We start from the raw sequence: 19,187 nt of genomic DNA, 5'->3' as shown, positions 1-19,187 counted from the left end.
CAGCACAGTGTCTGGACCTTAGGTACCGTGTGGATCTGACCCTTCTTAGCCTGTGCCCTGTCCCAGTGATGTATGTGTCCCGGCAAAGAGATCCCTCCCAACTGTTCAGTGCTGCAGCACAGTGTCTGGACCTTAGGTACCGTGTGGATCTGACCCTTCTTAGCCTGTGCCCTGTCCCAGTGATGTATGTGTCCCGGCAAAGAGATCCCTCCCAACTGGTCAGTGCTGCATCACAAAGCGCCTGGACCTTAGGTACCGTGTGGATGTGATCCTTCTTAGCCTGTGCCCTGTCCCAGTGATGTATGTGTCCCGGCAAAGAGATCCCTCCCAACTGTTCAGTGCTGCAGCACAGTGTCTGGACCTTAGGTACCGTGTGTATCTGACCCTTCTTAGCCTGTGCCCTGTCCCAGTGATGTATGTGTCCCGGCAAAGAGATCCCTCCCAACTGGTCAGTGCTGCATCACAAAGCGCCTGGACCTTAGGTACCGTGTGGATGTGATCCTTCTTAGCCTGTGCCCTGTCCCAGTGATGTATGTGTCCCGGCAAAGAGATCCCTCCCAACTAGTCAGTGATGCAGCACAATGTGTCTGGACCTTAGGTACAATGTGGATGTGACCCTTCTTAGCCTGTGCCCTGTCCCAGTGATGTATGTGTCCCGGCAAAGAGATCCCTCCCAACTGGTCAGTGCTGCAGCACAAAGTGTCAGGACCTTAGGTACCGTGTGGATGTGACCCTTCTTAGCCTGTGCCCTGTCCCAGTGATGTGTGTGTCCCGGCAAAGAGATCCCTCCCAACTGTTCAGTGCTGCAGCACAAAGTGTCAGGACCTTAGGTACCGTGTGGATGTGACCCTTCTTAGCCTGTGCCCTGTCCCAGTGATGTATGTGTTCCGGCAAAGAGATCCCTCCCAACTGGTCAGTGCTGCAGCACAAAGTGTCAGGACCTTAGGTACCGTGTGGATGTGACCCTTCTTAGCCTGCGCCCTGTCACAGTGATGTATGTGTCCCGGCAAAGAGATCACTCCCAACTGGTCAGTGCTGCAGCACAAAGTGTCTGGACCTTAGGTACCATGTGGATGTGACCCTTCTTAGCCTGTGTCCTGTCCCAGTGATGTATGTGTCCCGGCAAAGAGATCACTCCCAACTAGTCAGTGCTGCAGCACAAAGTGTCTGGACCTTAGGTACCGTGTGGATGTGACCCTTCTTAGCCTGTGCCCTGTCCCAGTGATGTATGTGTTTCCCGGCAAAGAGATCCCTCCCAACTGGTCAGTGCTGCAAGCACCTCAGGCGCCACGTGGATGTGACCATCAGGAGCCTGCGGCCGAGGTATCAGTGCTCCTGTCGCGTGTCCTGGCAGGGAGATCCCGCCGAACCGGTCGGTGCTGCTGAAGATCGCGACCAACGCGTGCCAGGGGCAGGACACCCAGGTCAACTACCTGGAGCACGTGCAGGCTGTCATCACGCTCAACGCCACGCGCAGGGGAGACGTGGAGCTGTTCCTCACTTCGCCCATGGGCACCAGGTAGGCCACCCTGAGCCTCCAACTAAACTGTTCATAGAGCAGGCGCAGTGATAGGCAATGTCTGAGGCAGCGACATGCTCGTCTCGGCACGGTGAAAATAAATTTCAGGCGGACATTTCTCCTTGGATTTTGGTAATATTCACAGTTAAATGCAGCACACAATAGTCCAGGGGTCTAAATCCTGGAGATGCCAGAAAGGTTCTAGGCTCCGTTCAATCAAAAAAGGTCTATCACTATGGGGGCCAGCTTGCGCTTGAAATTTGTAACCGTGAAAAAAGGAATGATTAACGTTATTCAACACCCAACTCCCCTCCAGGGAATATGACTGATTTTCCCCCTTGTAATATACCTACATTATTTTTTATGAATTTTACTTTGTAATGTTCCAGCAATATTACACATATGTATCCGAAATGTGTTTTTTTTAGTGGCGTGCCCAAAATATTTCTTGACAGATTTTACCTTTACGGTTACAAAACCGAAACCACGGTCAACCATTTTATCACAACTTCTCTCCAGCATTCATATTAATAGACTGTGTATCAAATTTTGTAAGAGCATTTTATATTATACTCCCAGTGACAATACATATACATTTTTTTAAAAACAGTTTTGTTGTTAAAAGTGACGCGTGCCCACAGGTCGATGATCCTCAGCCGGAGAGTGAACGACGACGACCACCGTGATGGCTTCACAAAATGGCCGTTCATGACGACGCACACGTGGGGGGAGTACCCCCAGGGCACGTGGCTGCTGGAGGTAAACCCCGTCACTACAATCCTAGTAGCGTACAATAGAGCATGGGGTGGCAGTGCATTTCCCTATTGGCCCCACAGATTGTGGGCTTAGGGGTTCGATGCTTGCCATTCGTAAACCTTCTGATGCGTTCGGGCGTGTCTGCCACATGAGGAGTCTGTGATAGGGATGTAGTCAACCATGATGGATCATCTTTGGTTTCGACTCCAGTCGCTGTCCTGCTCGATATTTCTCTAGATATTGTACCAGAGTGTTCTAACATGGACTGCCAGAATGTTCTACTGTTGCAGGCATATACATTTTCTCCGCCTTATGCAAGTGAGTATGGGGGAAACATATAGTCAAAATGTTGAAGAATGGAGTGAAGTCCCTCTGTAGTTTCTGGTTTTTGTCAAGGAGAAAGTATTACGTGGATTCTATGACCCCCATGTTGGTAAAATAAATTATCCTCTCACTTCCTGGCGAAGGTCTGTTTGGTTTAGCATGACTTTCAATATCATGTTATCCATTTTGTATTCTTCGAATACTTTTGTAGTCTAGTCTCTATTCATACTTTGACATCATTAGCAACCAGAGTCAGATACAGATATCTGTAAAAAAGAAACGGAATATTGGCTAAAAGCTAAATGAGTCATATATGTACATCTATGTTACCAGTAATATTACATGTGTGTATTTTTTTACTAATAATATGGAGCAAAAATTAATATATTACCACTCCATCAACACTTGATGGTAGTATTGGAGGTTTCAGACAAGTTACCCCACCCCAAACTGGTTTATATAATTGATTATAGATATGGGGCGTTCAAAGCTGCACAGTGAATCAATTTTGCCTACCGCCCCCCCCCCCCCCAACCCTTCCAACACATCGATCATCTCATTTACCAAAATAACTGTCGAAAATGTGTCTTGGTGGATGCAGTTGGAATTTTTTGGGGGCTACAGAATCTTGTAGAACAAATGTTTTATTTTTAATGCTGTTAGTTTTTCATTAAAAATAAAACAACTTTCCGTACCTATGAAACAAGCTCAACAAATTTGCTCACATTTTGTAATTAAATTTGTAAAAAAAAGCTCATGTCATTGACAGTCTTCTTTACATCGAAGCTGAAGCCAAAAAAATTTATATATAATCAATATGATTTTTTAAGGGATCAAAATTCTCACAGTTTAAAAAATTGAGTATTTAGATTATGTTATTTTGTAATGGTCTATAATGTTAAGTTTATTTGTATATTTGGTGGCTTACAGATATTATTATTTAAAAGCCTCTTTATTACATTTTCAAACAAATTTGCTAATTGCATTGCACAGTAAAACACTAGAAATAATCCAAAATGAAGAAGCCTTAGGCCCGTTTTACTATTGTGTAAACCCAAACTGATCACATAAATGGAGACTGATATCCCGTAACATTTCACTATCGCGGGAAAAGCTTCTAAAGTGCACGGGCATGTAACACACGGTAGGTATTTGAAAGTTAAGAAATACTTAGTTAATTAAAAATAGAAATATTATGCCTAAGATCATAACATGAGCCGAAATTATTCATATAATTTAATAAAACCACAAAGAAGTAATAAAACACTACATATTCTTGTACCTGAAACAAATTTTTACATATTTAGAATGTAAAAAAAAAAACATCGTTACCACCGCAGCCAAATACTCAGCTCTTAACTGTCGCACGGAGCGACGTAAACAGAAGAGCTCAGCATTGCCGAGCTAATCTGAACGGAATTTTCTCCAACTGCTATTATAGAAACCAAGCTCTTTGAGATCCGTCTCCAATTACACGATCAATGTCTGATTATGTCTCATTGCAGAACGGGCCTAAAGTGTGAGTCGCTGGTGTAACCCCACAGATCAGTTTCAACTCGCAGTCGTCGCAGTCCGGCTTCATCAAGGAGTGGACGCTGATGCTGCACGGCACGAGAGACCCGCCATACAACGACCTGCCCGTGTCCGACCCGCACTCCAAGCTCGCCATCGTCAAAAAGGCTCACGAGGAGCGCAGCAAACTGTAAGCGGCCTGGTGCTCATGCCTGCCGCTGTTAACCTTCGACGCGCGCCCCCTCCATCTTCACCTCTCTCCTTACCTTTGCCATCGCGCGCCTCCCCTACCATACTCTCTCCTTATTAGAACCCCCGCTGCTTGGTTCCCCTCCCTACAATCTTCCTAACCGCGCACCACCCCCACCCCAATCATCTCTCCCCTTAACTTCTCCATCGCGCACCTCACCTACCATAGACTCCTCTCTCCTCCTTACAACCCCCACTACTTGGTTCCCCTCCCTACAATCTTCCAGATCGCGCACCACCCCCCACCCTAATCATCCCTCCCCTTAACTTTTCCTTCGCGCGCCTCCCCTACCATAGACTCCTCTCTCCTTACAACCCCGCTACTTTGTTCCCCTCCCTACAATCTTCCAGATCGCGCACCACCCCCCACCCTAATCATCCCTCCCCTTAACTTTTCCTTCGCGCGCCTCCCCTACCATAGACTCCTCTCTCCTTACAACCCCCGCTACTTTGTTCCCCTCCCTACAATCTTTCAGATCGCGCACCACCCCCCACCCTAATCATCCCTCCCCTTAACTTCTCCATCGCGCACCTCCCCTACCATAGTCTCCTCTCTCCTCCTTACAACCGCCGCTACTTGGTTCCCCTTCATACAATCTTCCTAACCGCGCACCACCCCCCACCCTAATCATCCCTCCCCTTAACTTCTCCATCGCGCACCTCCCCTACCATAGACTCCTCTCTCCTCCTTGCAACCATCGTTGCTTTGTTCCCCCACCACAACCATCACATCTCTCTTCCTTACTATCTCCCTCACTGCACGGCTCCCCCATCCGCAAACAGCTCTCTCCACCTTACAGCACAAATACTCGCCATCCCCACCATCACCACCACACACCTCTCTGGCCACCATCACCACTACTGCTACTCCAACTTATCGGAGGTAGTTTCCGTAATAATTTCGCGTTTATAATTTAACATTTTTGTTCATGACTTAAATTGAACTCATTATAACCACATCAGTTTTTTTAAATATCAGTTTATTTATTTCATGAGGCTGGTTTTAAAATTTATTTTAACATCATAGACCGATTTGGATTTAAACTCTAGAATGATATGGATCGTTTATTAATGTGGTATGTAGTTTTGTATTACCTAGCCTATTTTGCAAATCATTCGTGTTTAGAAAAGAATCCATAAATATCTAATAGTTTGGTTTTACGATATTCTTATAAAGTAATTGTAGGGGTTATAGTAAAATTAATTTTTTGGTGAGGTCGATAGTTGAAATCCTAAAATAAATTAACAGTTTTGAGGAGAAGAGCTACGTACAAACGGTTATATACCACCCGAACACATGCACTCATTTCACGATAGAGTTGACACATAAATCAGCCTTAAAAGTTAAAAATAAAAAATCAAAGAAATGATTATTAAATTTACAAAATTATTTACAAACAATAATTAAAAATTATTTTGAGAATTTATTTTTAAATAATCACAAAAATATAGATAGTTTAGGTGATTCAATCGAAATAATTTGGGAAAACAGCTCCTGCTACTCGTCCCAGTTACAACTTTCTAACTACCCCCCTCCCTTCCTTCCCTAAACGAAATTTCCGACGCCTAAGCCCCACGCGCAAGATGGCGCCGACGACTGTCAAGAGAACCAAACGTCGCTCGTACCTACTCGAACTGCACAAAAACACAGGATGAAGCAAGAGCACATTGTATCAAGGTCACATCCAGAGGAAGGGACGTGTACACTATGGACTTTTAGCCCAAGCCTCCAAGACGCCGATGTTGTATTAATAAGCTATTTTACGTTTATCCTGTCAGTTTCACTACTAAAAAAATTTCAGCGCTAACACTAACATTTAAATACCTGAATATTTCACACGTTCGTTCGGGTAGCAAAGTAGAATCTAAGCACATACAGGTTCTAACAAAAGCTTAAGACCATTAGATAATTTACTATGATAATATTCCACTCAGTAATTTTGGTAAAATTTGCTTATTAAGCACAACAAATCCTTTATAAACTTATTTTAAATAGCTTTTGACGGATGGTTAAGATATGCTATAAAAAATAAGGGTGATTAGAACTTTTTCTCGGAACTGATATTTGTTAACCATTACTTTCTTTATTAATTACGATTTAGAAAACAAATTACCGTATTCTAGCGAGAGCTTTTTTTTACTAGACAAAAGTTTTTTGAATATACAAAAATTGGAGCTTACTTCATTATTATAAAAAATATATGTATTTTTTAAAACCATTACATTTATGGAAGTTAATAATGTTCAAAACTCTATAGTTTATTTTGCTGAAATATTTATTAGTTTAGTTAGGAATGAATAATAAATAAAATTAATGTGGTATTTCTACCGGAAGTTTATTAACAAAAAAATTATTATCTTAAGTCTACTAATGGTCATAAACTTAACGATTAAACAACAGTTCTCTTGACACGCCCTTGACCACTCGGAACCAATCATAAATAAGTAAAAGAAGTGGTTTCTTGATCACGTAATACCATCCAAAGGATGACACCTTGATTTCGACCAACGGGCACTCTAAAAATTATTGATTATGTATAGTCAAGTTGAGTTTACCCTGGAGTGTAATAAACCCTCAATTTAATCGTGGCTCTTCTAATACCGCGATTACACAAGTATCTATATTTATTTATTTATTTATTTATTTATTTACTTGTTTATTTTTCGTTTGTCAGAGAAGCATTGTTTGATACACCACTAGTCAAGATATTATTCTTCCAACAATCTTCAAACCATGCATTTCCTAAGAACTGTTTACACGACCCTTTTTTAACAGTGTATTTTAACGTGAATAACTTGCATTAAAATCTATACAAGCATTTCTGTTACTTTTTGTGAATTAGAAGTAGCTTACCTTCGTATCAGCCAGTATAAAACTATTTCATAGTTTTGAAATAATTTCCGCCCTGGTTAATCATTATAAAAAGGATGCTTTAATAATAATGAAACTTTTTTCAGCTCATTAACTGAAGCTTAGAAAAAATGCTGTAAGAATTGTTTTATATACTACCCCTAAGTATACAGTAATACATGTTGTCATTTAATTAAGATGGTTATCTGCAATGTAGAAATATTTGGGGGAAGAATTCAAGTCTCGATAATATTTGTGAGTCATTTAATTTTTAATATAACTCCTGTTTGTGCAGTAATTTATGAAGAGGTAAAGTATTTTAAATATTTGTGTAGGGCGTATCCATATTTTTGTGCAAACACATCATGTAGGTAACCTGTAGTTCCTACTTGGTATGAAAAATTAGATATTTTTAACATACAATAAAAAAACTTAAAAATTTAACATAATATTTTTGAATAGCTCTTTAATATAACTAGTAAAATGATTTTATTCATAGCAACATAATTTATTTTTAATATATCGAATTCGTAGTAATATTAATTATATGAGCTACATATCATTCAAACTAATTTGATTGTAATGCGATGGAAAATTATTAAAAATGCAAAAAATATTTCTATAATGCAGTAACGAAGTCCTTCAAATATGTCAAAATCAAACAATTATGTGCATGACTTAGAATATAAGAATTTGATTGAAATAATCCACATATGCAGATGATTATTTCTCTTGACAGTTGTGATGGTATACACAAATAAGCATAAATTTATGTAACATGACATTTGTGTTAATTAGTGTTTGGTTCCATGTATATTAGAACAAAATGGCACAGTTCCAAACAAGAAAATTTTATCCTTAAAAATTTATCATTCTACTCTGGCATATACACTATAATGTATGAGCTGAAAAAATCTCTAAGGCATAGTATTTGACAGTTTGACCAAGCTGATTTTTTCAATGTGTTGTAACTAGCTTATATGTTATATACAATAAATAATTAATGTTAAAAGACATTAAGTTCAATACGAAACTGAAATAAGAAAGTAGTTCAACATATGAAAATAGATAATTTTAACGTTAAAATATTATTTTATAGTTAACTGAAAAGTCTGTAAGTTGTTTATGATGTTTAATTGTTGTAGATTATCAAAAATTAAAAAAAAATTCAATAACTGTACCTATGGCTATTTCTGTACCCACAGTACTACAAAAACTGTTCTACGCCGTTAGACTGTATTAGTGGAATATTAAATAAATATAGTTATATTTTGGTTAGAAAATTTAAAGAGCATTTGTGTAGTTTTGTGAAACCATATAAACCATTCTCACTAGCATGAAAAACACAAATTTATTTTTAAAAAAAAAGTGTGTGTCGATTTCTTAGATTATTTGTTGGACTTCTTACTCTATATACGTTAACATTCCTTCAAACATTGCATCCTTGTTTACTCGCTAGCTTTCTGTGTAAATGTAAATGTATTTTACATTTATAATAACATATTTTCAGTATTTTTTAATTACAGCAACGTATGTTTTATGTTAATGTTTGGAATTTATTACTGTAATTCTGTCATAAACATTTATTATACTAACTCTAAACTTGGAAGAGTGGACCAGTACATTTTGCTACATTATGGCAAACTTTCATTGAAGCATAAATTTATAAATGAAAGATTGTAAAATATTGTACAGTTCTCCGTTTTATACGAGAAACCATGAAGGATATATTTATTTTATTATTGATGAAAAATGATTTTGTTTTGTAGAATTTTAAAACAAAATAAAAAATGAAATTTTGTTTAGCACTTAGTGTGTTATCACATTCCTTATAAAATATTTTAATGGACACTAAACCATCACATTTCAATGTACTGTACATAATATATAACAATATAAATTATCATGATGTTATACTATTAGGTTTTTAATTTAAATTTTAAGTAATTGGTATTTAGTATTAGAATATTACAGAAGAGTCAAGATTGTTGTATGTAGAGAAATGAAAAATATTCGGCCACCAAGGTAAACGATTATTTTGTAGAGCCCATGCTATATATTACGATAGAGTTGAATGAATTGGTAATGTATTATTTCTAAGTGAATTAAACAATAATTAAGGACTACCTTGAAACAACTTTCAATTTTTTTAAAGTGAAAATATTACTTAAAGGAAAATTGCAGCAAACATTACCTTAGAAATTCAATTTTTATTAACATTTCATATATAGGGTCTAAAAGGTTTCATTTTCCTAAGTAAATATGCGTAAAAAATGTATATAATGTATTTTAAAAAGATTATCTACCTTACCTGAAATCTGAAAGCAGACATAAAGTTACGTGTCATTATAATACACGTGAACTCCCAAAGTAATTGTTCTTTATTTTATAGCGAATAATAGAACCACTAAATAAATATTATAATTTAAAACTGTAACAAATAGTTATTATATTTTCATTGCAAAAATAACTTTAAAGACTTTCAATGGAGTCACTTATTAAATTTTGTCAGGTAGGACATAAAGTGAAGTATATTCACTTGAGCAAGGGTATAAAATAAAAATTCACCTTGATCGTAGTATATTGTATCATTCCATTTACTGTAAGTTTTTATTTCTTACGCTGGTAAATTTTATATGTGGGCGTGAAGTATTACTAGAGTGAAATTCGCTTACGCTTATAAGCTCACTTGGTAATTTCAATCAGGATTCGCAATTCACGGGAAAGACAGATGTGAAGCTATAAATCAGTAGCTAACCGAAGAAAAATAGGTTACCATCAGACCGTGGAAAAAGCAATTTTCAATTGTAGGTTTTCTGAAATGACCAAAATGTCTTCATTGTTTAGATCGAGTTTTCACTCTTTAACAGGGTAGTAGCCTAAATTGTAATAATTCGTATTTTCGAATATGATTTCAAATAAATTCACGATACATGTGTCTATAAAACATGTTTTGGCTTTTAAGCAATTCCTTATTTAACAGTTTTTTTTTAATTTAATATGTATTTTTTGTGACTTTTGTCTTAGAACTCTTTATTTTTTTGGATATCATTCACTATATCACTAAATATTAGGTTTAAACTAAATCTTGATAAACTCAGGTTTATATGGTTTGAAAAAACCTAACTTTATTGATTAATGAATGATATACTAAAAATGAAGAGTTCGAAGACGAAGACTACATATAACTGATAATCGAAAGCTATATAACATATGATTTCATTCTTTCAATACATACTAGTACGGACATTAAAAAAAACACATTAAATCGGGACTTGTTGAGTAGGAAAAACCTTTTATAAAATATAAAATATGTTCAAATTATGGATCTTTTACATAATGTTTGTAAACATTAAATATTATAAGCAAAATAATTAAAGATAAGTCTACTACCCAGTTAAGGCTTTGCGTCACCCATCATGCTGCATTAATCCATTTTCATTCAATTATTTTTTATCTAGGATAATTATTTCAGATGTTCCGCTGTATAAGCAGTACATTTTTAGTTCTGTAGAAAATTTTGCCCTATACTATATTATGCTTGTCTGTTTTTGTAAAAGGTCCGTCAAATATTTATAGTTACAAATCTTATCCCTGCCTAAATGCGTGTTTATCACTCAAGAGAAGTTTATATGATGGGTTCACACAGTTGAAAAAAAAACACAAAATTGCTTCTGTAATATCGATTGTTTTAGAGTTTTTTCTTCTTAAAAGTCTGCTTTGCGGGTAAAGCCAAACATCAAGTTATGTACGACGTTCAAACAGAGTCACGGCCGTAGACAAAATGTTTGACCGACAGGCAGTACACCGACAGTCGTTTCGCCGAAAGTCATTTAACCGACAGGCAGTAGACAGAAAATCATTTAACCAACAGGCAGTACACTGACCGTTAGTTTTCCAACAGTCATTTTTCCCTAAAGTCATTTGACAGACAGTTTTTCCGTCGAAAGTCATTTAACCGACAGGCAGTAGACCGAAAATCATTTAACCAACAGGCAGTACACTGACCGTTAGTTTTCCAACAATTATTTTTCCCTAAAGTCATTTGACAGACAGTTTTTCCGTCGAAAGTCATTTAACCGACAGGCAGTAGACCGAAAATCATTTAACCAACAGGCAGAACCCTGACCGTTAGTTTTCCAACAGTCATTTTTCCCTAAAGTCATTTGACAGACAGTTTTTCCGTCAAAAGTCATTTAACCGACAGGCAGTAGACCGAAAATCATTTAACCAACAGGCAGTTTACTGAACGTTAGTTTTCGAACAGTCATTTTACCCTAAAGTCATTTGACAGACAGTTTTTCCGTCAAAAGTCATTTAACCGACAGGCAGTAGACCGAAAATCATTTAACCAACAGGCAGTACACTGACCGTTAGTTTTCCAACAGTCATTTTACCCTAAAGTCATTTGACAGACAGTTTTTACGTCGAGAGTCATTTAACCGACAGGCAGTAAACCGAAAATAGTTTGAACTACAGGTATATACATACCGTCATTTCGCCGAAAGTCATTTAACCGAAAAGTCATTTGACCGATAGTCATTTGCCAATTTCTTCGAATGACTCTTGCAATGGGGAAGATTGATTTAAATAATGGCTTTGAATATTTTAGAAACTAGAAATGGCGTGTGTCAAAAATAATGATTTTTAATCAACATTCATGTGTCCGACACTTAGTCAAATGACTGCTCAGTAGTAAAAAAACGAATTTATAAGACACTGAGTCAGTAGTTTAAAATACGGTTTCACTTCTAAGGTCCAATGAAGTTGATTAAATTGTCGATTAAAAATGTAATGCGTTGTGTGAAATAGAAAACTGTAAGTATGTTGCACGTGACAACACTGTTTTTAAAATTGAAATAAATGGAAAAGCTCTGCCAAGAATTAAAATTTTTTATACTTTATAAGTTCTGTACTGGAAATTTTGCGAATTAAATTACAACATTCAATATTAAAAATGTGTAGATTTAGTTACCTAATCCTAAACGAATCATCCCAATAATTTAAGTTTCTTATTATCTAACATAAGAAGACTATACATTTCACCCTATTACGTTTTGCTTCCTTTATAACTGAAAACATAATCTGCTAAAATAAAAGTGGCATGAGAATTATTTAACTGGAATATATAAGAAAAAAATAAAGAAAAACAACGAAGGCACTTAAGACAAAACAAATGTGGCAATATTAAAGTTTCCTTGATTTAAATTACCAGTACAAGAAGAACCAAAATTGTTGTATAAAGCATTAAAAACTTCGTGTTTTCGATTATGTAAATAACTATTTTTTCTACAAATTCGTGCCATGGGTCACCAACAAAAAAAATTATTTGTGTTTCGTTATTTCTAACGATTAAGTCTTAACCAAAGTAATTTCCTGTTTTACATTAAAATTAGGTAATGAATATTGCACTTTTGGCTTAAAGCAGCACGCCTTAATAACTTATGTTTCTTTTTAACAGGAAGCTTTTCAATAATGAACTTGAAAAACTTTATTTTTCTCTAGGACGATAATTTGCTTTCACACTCAAGATAATTCATATTATCAGAGGCAAGCATAGGTAGGTACAAATTTGTTTACAATATAATTTGATTTTTTAGTTTGAAACATGAAGATACTTACTAAATAGGAAGTAATGAGTGTAAGACGAAATCTTCTGTGGAAAACAAGGAAATTCTGTAGGATCACTTTTTAATTTGTTAATAAAAATCAATGACCAAAATATGTTACGAATATTTTCACGCCTTTTGTTCCCTGCTTAGTGACTTCAATTACACAAACTAAATGACGATTGTATACTAAATAAACCAAGGACATTTCAGTAAATTTGCGAAAAAATAAAGTACGTAATCAAAAGGATAACTTCTGTATTGGATTTGACATATCTGTTTTATAGTCAGTTTCCGACCTTAGTTAAGCATGAATGTTATTTTTGTATTTTTTGTCTAGTATGACAGTCCATTATTGTTAAAAAAATTTAAAGGCTAAATAAGTTAGCAGTTTTCTACCCACAGTTATCATCACGTGTTATGCATAACTACTCAGTTTTTAGATTTTAATTCATCAAAAATATTTATTGTGAGTGACACTGTTTTATTAGGTACACAAAGAAAACCTTTTAGGAACATCACTTAATTGGTGATGAAAATTGTAAGGTATAATATTTAAGTAATTAGCCACAATACACACTATATATGTAAGAATATTTTTATTGTTTTAACACCTAATCTAAATTAAACTTATCCTTAAACAACTTAAGTTAAAGAATAATGAAAGCTTATTCATAGTTTAGTACGTTCAATTTTGTTAATCTGCATGAATTATTTTTAAGTCAAGTACGGTGTAACGAATTATTTGTATCATTTCAGTAGCTTCATATGAATTCTGTGTTTCGAGTGAATAAAAATTATGAGAATAAAGGTTATGAGCCCCCATATATAGTTAGTAATTTAGTTAACTGATTTATAAAGAAATGCATACTATATATAATTAAAATTTTGTCAGATTATGGTACAGACATTTTATAACTTGATAAAGTTTTCAGAATTATTTATTTACTGTGTTTTGGATATGGTGACAATAATTTGCACACATAATTTTTCACCATAACCTAATGGTGTGATTACTTTATTGTATATATTGTTTAGATAATAATGTCGAAAACATACTTATAATCAAACTTGTTGTAGAAACCTAACACGTGTAGAGTGTGAATTAAATACAGTATAGATAATTTGTGTGAATAGAATCCTGATTGTTGTTATTCCTACTTGATTGTGGACCCAAAAACAGACGCACATAATATTTTTTAATTTAAAAATTCTATTTATAATATAGACATATCTGTACATAAATGTAATCTAATATTTAGAAAAATAATTTATTGTGGCATGTTAATAATACTACGCTCTGTTTAATATGTGACTAATTTATATCACGTGTAATATAAATGAAATCAATGTGAAATGCTATTGTACAACCGTAAAATACTTGTAGTACACCAGAGACAAATTTAAATATAAATAGTTTTCCATTAATTTACTGCCCTTTTTATTATAAGTCAGTATTTTAGTCAATATGTTCGCGCATTCCGAAGTATTAAAGTTTTATGTTTGTGAATAATAACACTTTTAGAAGATCTTCAGTAAGTATTAGAAAATTTAATCGGTTTAAGGTTATAATATCTCTTAGTGTAAGTGGTTTCTTGAATTTGTTTATTTCCCGCGTCAAAATTGAAGATTTCGTCTAAGTTTCGGACAACATTTCTGCCACCATCATTAGGGTAGCAGTCATTAGAAGACTGTTGCCCTGATGATGGCGACTGCAATGTTGATCGAAACGTTGGTGAACTCTTTTAACTTTTGATGCGGAAAAAAACTCACGAACCAAGAAACTTAAGACAGTTGTCGCCAAAGCTTGCGATTCCTATCAACACGTAAATATTGAACTGCTTGCAACCAAGCATACACGTAAGCTCGTGTTTGAACATAACTGTTTAAGAGTTCACACCACTTTCACGCCACTAACGCTTAGATTTCCAGCTGAATTAGCTTATTCTCCTTTTGGAAAAGTTTCTGTTCTTGTTGCGCGTGATCCTGCTTCAGACCCTGTACTTTACCTTCAAACTTAAATGCTGATTTCGTCATTCTTCTTCATTTCTTCTTGAGCTACTAGTTCACTCCTCATGACTTCTTGCGGCGCCATCAGCTCGTTCACATATCTTCTTGTGCCTTTTTCAATTCTTCTTGGTAGTTCGTGATCTCTTCTTAGTTCTTCTTAATGTCTTCGATTTCAGTCTTCATGTCATTCTTCATTTCCTCTTGGCCCCTATCCAATTTCTTCTTAAATATCTCCTGGTTACTCTCCTTTTGTTCTTCATCTCGGCTAAGAGCGCCATTATGTTCCTAAGTTCGTCGGGCGCCATTTTCCAATTCTTCATGCACTAACAAAGTAACTGTCACTAATGCCCTATTAATTACACTTAAATTTCAACTATAACCTAGCCTAAACTTCTATGCAAAAACTAACAGTAACTTTATTATACTCTAACCTTTTTCTCTAGTAGCTAAATTATATATTTTTTATTTTTTCTTATTATTTATTTTAAATTTAAATGTATCCTTTATCTGATAATAAGGATTATCCGTATTTCTGACAACAAATTTGAGAGTAGGAAACAGGTTTGAAATGGATAGCGCAATTAATTAATAACATTTTTATTTATTTACTAATATTATCACAAAGAATTAAGTTATAAAAAAATTAATCGGCATTCACTAAATTGATTACTTTTCATTAATTTAAAATTTACTTCCCCCCCCCCCCGCAATTTGAGCTAGGCTAGACAGTGGCTCTCTCTACTGCTAGACCCTTATCGCTAGGGACCGGAAAAAATCGCGGGTTCAATGACCTCCAGGACGAACTTTATAGTTTTACGTACACTCTGTCAAATGTCACCCTCTCATTGGCTGCTGTCTTGTTAAGGTGTCCCAACGTAGTGGCCTGTGATTCGATACAGGTTCAGTTGAGTGTTTCTCACTGGTCCAGGTGAGTTGTGAGCCAATAACAGAGGCAGCACTGAGGTATGACTATTTGAATTTTAGGCTGTCGTGAAATGAATCCACGAATTTTTCCGGTCTCTACTTATCACGCACCTCTGACCGAACACATTGCCTCGCGCTACTCACCTCTCCCGCCGCGCACACAACACTCGGGTGCCTTCAGTTCCCGACGCACCAATCTTCGCTCGTCGCCACGCTATCGCTCGCCAAAGGAGTCACTCGCCCACATCACTTCACAGCTCCCGTGTCAGCCTCGCCCACCAGCCTCTGTCTCTCTTTGCGCCGGAGATCCGCACCGTCTTACACACGTGCGGAGTTCCGCCCTGGAAGGGTCTCGCAAAAAAAAACCCGAAGTGTCGGCATCAGAATCCGCGACTTAAACACGCGAAGCTTCGAGAACAGTGGCGTCCTAGTTGGGACCTAATCGGATTACCGCAGAGGGGCGGGCGTTACCTCTCCGGGAGGGTGGTGGGGGGGGGACCTCCCTTGACCCCCCCCTCACCCTCCCCCCCCCCCCCGGCTGCGCTGGCCGGCGAGCCGGGCAGTCTGGCCTGCCTTGTTGCATCGCCGCTAGTATCCTCGTAACATTATACATACCCTTAATGTTGTTCTGACCAGACTGTCATAAAAATGGTTCTTTCGGTCACGAATGTACTATATTTTAAACAGCATTTTTTTCTTCAAGGAAATGGAATAGTAAATCACTTGAATACAGTCTTACACGACTTTTTATTACATTTTTTTTTCTAATGAAAAATAAACAAATCCTTTTTTTTTTTTTAAATATAAGTATATTTAGTTTCACATGATAGGCATTTTTTAAAATGGTAGCATCATTTTATACACGTATTACACCTTTTACTTTAAAGGATACGAAGGTTTTAAATAAATGTGGTCACAAAAGTAAAGTGTTTTCTTTTGGTAATCAGTAGTTAAAACATTTCAGGCAGCCGCATTAAGGTAACGCATTTACAGGTTGTAACGACATGGCGGTAAATATAGCATTACAAAACAAATGTTTGCATAAAAGCATAAGAGTTGGAGACTCATCACACTATAATTTTAAAAATAATATCATAAAATAATGCAAAAATTTTAACTAAAAATTTATGGATCATTTTGCTCATTGCCCCTCAATGTTGGCAACAAAAATTAATATTAACAAATTCTTGAAAAAATTGTATTCGAACGAGGTGACTGATAAAAATTTTAGTAGCAAACTATACAGCAAATATAATAAACATTATTTCTTAACAGCAGAAATTAAAATTGGAGTGTTAGCAAGGAGTAGGCCTACGTGCTAAATGATTGCGCTGATCGACGACATGAGGATTAACGTTTGGGCCCCTTATTCAGGAAGTGTGAGGCGGGGGTCGAGGGGTCAGAACCCCAAGGTTGGTGAGGACAGGTCGCCTCGGTCGCTTGCGCATCGTTCTGCGCATGACGTCACCTGCAGCCCCGACTCGGCTCTCACCACTCTGTCCGTTCCCATACGTGACCGTAGTTCAGAAGCGCATCTGCTCGTGATAACGTGTTCAAACGAAAAAAAAAAAAAAAAGAAAAAAAAAACGCAGCATAAAGTGGGAACGGTTATTGTTGTTAGGAGTTTGATTATAGAAAGTGCGCGTGTTAAAAAATTTTTAAATTGTATTTAATTTGTATATCGTATGTGCGCGAATCATTTTTTTTAGATATCAACAGTCAACATGAGTACAAGAATTTGAAGAGTTTTTTTTTTGTTGGATTTAGACGCTGAGTAAAATTATATTTTAAAACTATCTAATGCCTGGCATACGTTTCTATGTAGCTATCTATCAATATTTTGCAGTTTTTTTGAAGTAGGTAGGGCCTACACATATACAAAGCATCTCTATATCTCTCTCTATCTTTCTATATACGTCCCTCTATAAATCTCACTATATTTCTCTACACATATACCATCTCTCCATATTTATCTATATATATATCCATACCTCACTATACCATTCTATATCTCTCTATACCTATATTTACATGTCTATATCTTTATCTTTACAACACAGAAGACGAACACAAAAATTAATTTATATAACTATATTTTTTTACTATCTTTTTACCTGTCACAGGTGTGATATAGGTATATATAGAAACGCGACGTATTCGAATGCAACGCAGTATACAATTTTCAAAGCAATCGGTGAAGAACTTTCGAAGATTTAAGATTTAGAACGAACGTTTACACTTTTATTCATAGAGATTACGATGCCAGGTACACTGTTTATAGAGCATGTACGTACCTACATAGAGATTCGTAAAACCTAATTCATCATCTGATATGAATCATACCAAATGTCATCGATTTCCGGGTGATAAGCATTTGTTGCGAGTGAGTGTTCAAAAACGAGATGTTTAGTGTAATCCAAATAAATAAATAAATATAAAATTTGTTTGTCTGTAAAGTCGGTTTACGGACGATAGTTTAACGTGACAACGTCATAACAAAACATTGATGACATTATTGCATACTTTTATGAATAAAATTGAATCATTTTTATTGAATTATCACTATTTTGTATGGATACAAAGAAGGAGTCAAATGAAATCTACAATTTAATTGATAAATTTACTTTTATTTGCACTCATTAATTCAAATATGTTTATTACTTTAACGAAGAGATTATTTTAATTATAACTTTTATACATGTTTGCCATTTAACTTGTTCCAATCTGTGTTATTCTGTTAAGGATAGGACGATGATAGGAAAAGTAGGAAACGAATGGGAGTGTTTCAAGTTTAATGTGCCTCGAAAAAGTCAAATCGATGGTTGTTTCAATCGAGTGGAAGAGAGATAGATGCGGCGCAAGCGTACAATGAGCGTAACGGGACACAGCGTAACGGGACAATGTGCGTAACGGGACACTTTTTCGTGCGTGCAGCCGGCGTTCATCGATTTATTAGACGTCACGTCAAAATAATTTTACGTGCGTTTAGAGAGCTTTAAAAATTATTACGCGCTCGAAGTGAAAGCTGATTCCCCGACCAGTTCATTCCGTCGCAACCCCGTACCCAATCTCATCTCGTCTAACGCATCCTTCAGGCTGGCCGGGAGGATAGGTCTCTCCCTCGGGGTGTCAGCCCCGTCCCATCCATGCCGACCCTGCCTCAGGCGGGAAACCACGTGTCGGTTTTCATTTTCAGCCAAGAAATGACGCCTTAAGAAACTTTTGTATGGGAAACATAAGTAAATACACACACACACTACCTTGACATTTGGTATCAGTGATTATTGTACTGCAGGGGCGTAGCCAGGGGGGCGGGGGGTTTAGGGGTTCGAACCACCCCCTCCCCTCCCCCTTTAGCACCAAATCTTTAATTAATTTCTTATTCATCACTCAAACAAATTTCATATTAAATTTAATAAAATTTTTACCATTA

General features: G+C 36.4%; 1 protein-coding gene across 1 annotated transcript in view; it reads left to right on the top strand.

Moving 5' to 3' along the window:
* LOC134538304 (neuroendocrine convertase 2-like) overlaps positions 1-14,242 on the top strand; it is a 358,913-nt gene extending 344,671 nt beyond the window's left edge. The window contains exons 11-13 of the mRNA XM_063379498.1: positions 1,355-1,519; positions 2,161-2,278; positions 4,144-14,242. Coding sequence (XP_063235568.1) covers positions 1,355-1,519; positions 2,161-2,278; positions 4,144-4,305 — 445 coding nt within the window. The 3' untranslated portion in view covers positions 4,306-14,242. The remainder of the gene's footprint in view (positions 1-1,354; positions 1,520-2,160; positions 2,279-4,143) is intronic.
* The last annotated feature ends 4,945 nt before the right edge of the window (positions 14,243-19,187 follow it).

This window comes from Bacillus rossius, chromosome 13, assembly GCF_032445375.1.
Source record: "Bacillus rossius redtenbacheri isolate Brsri chromosome 13, Brsri_v3, whole genome shotgun sequence".
Lineage (NCBI taxonomy): Eukaryota > Metazoa > Arthropoda > Insecta > Phasmatodea > Bacillidae > Bacillus > Bacillus rossius.
The sequence above is the reverse complement of the archived record's forward strand: the minus strand, read 5'-3'. Positions and strand labels throughout refer to the sequence as shown.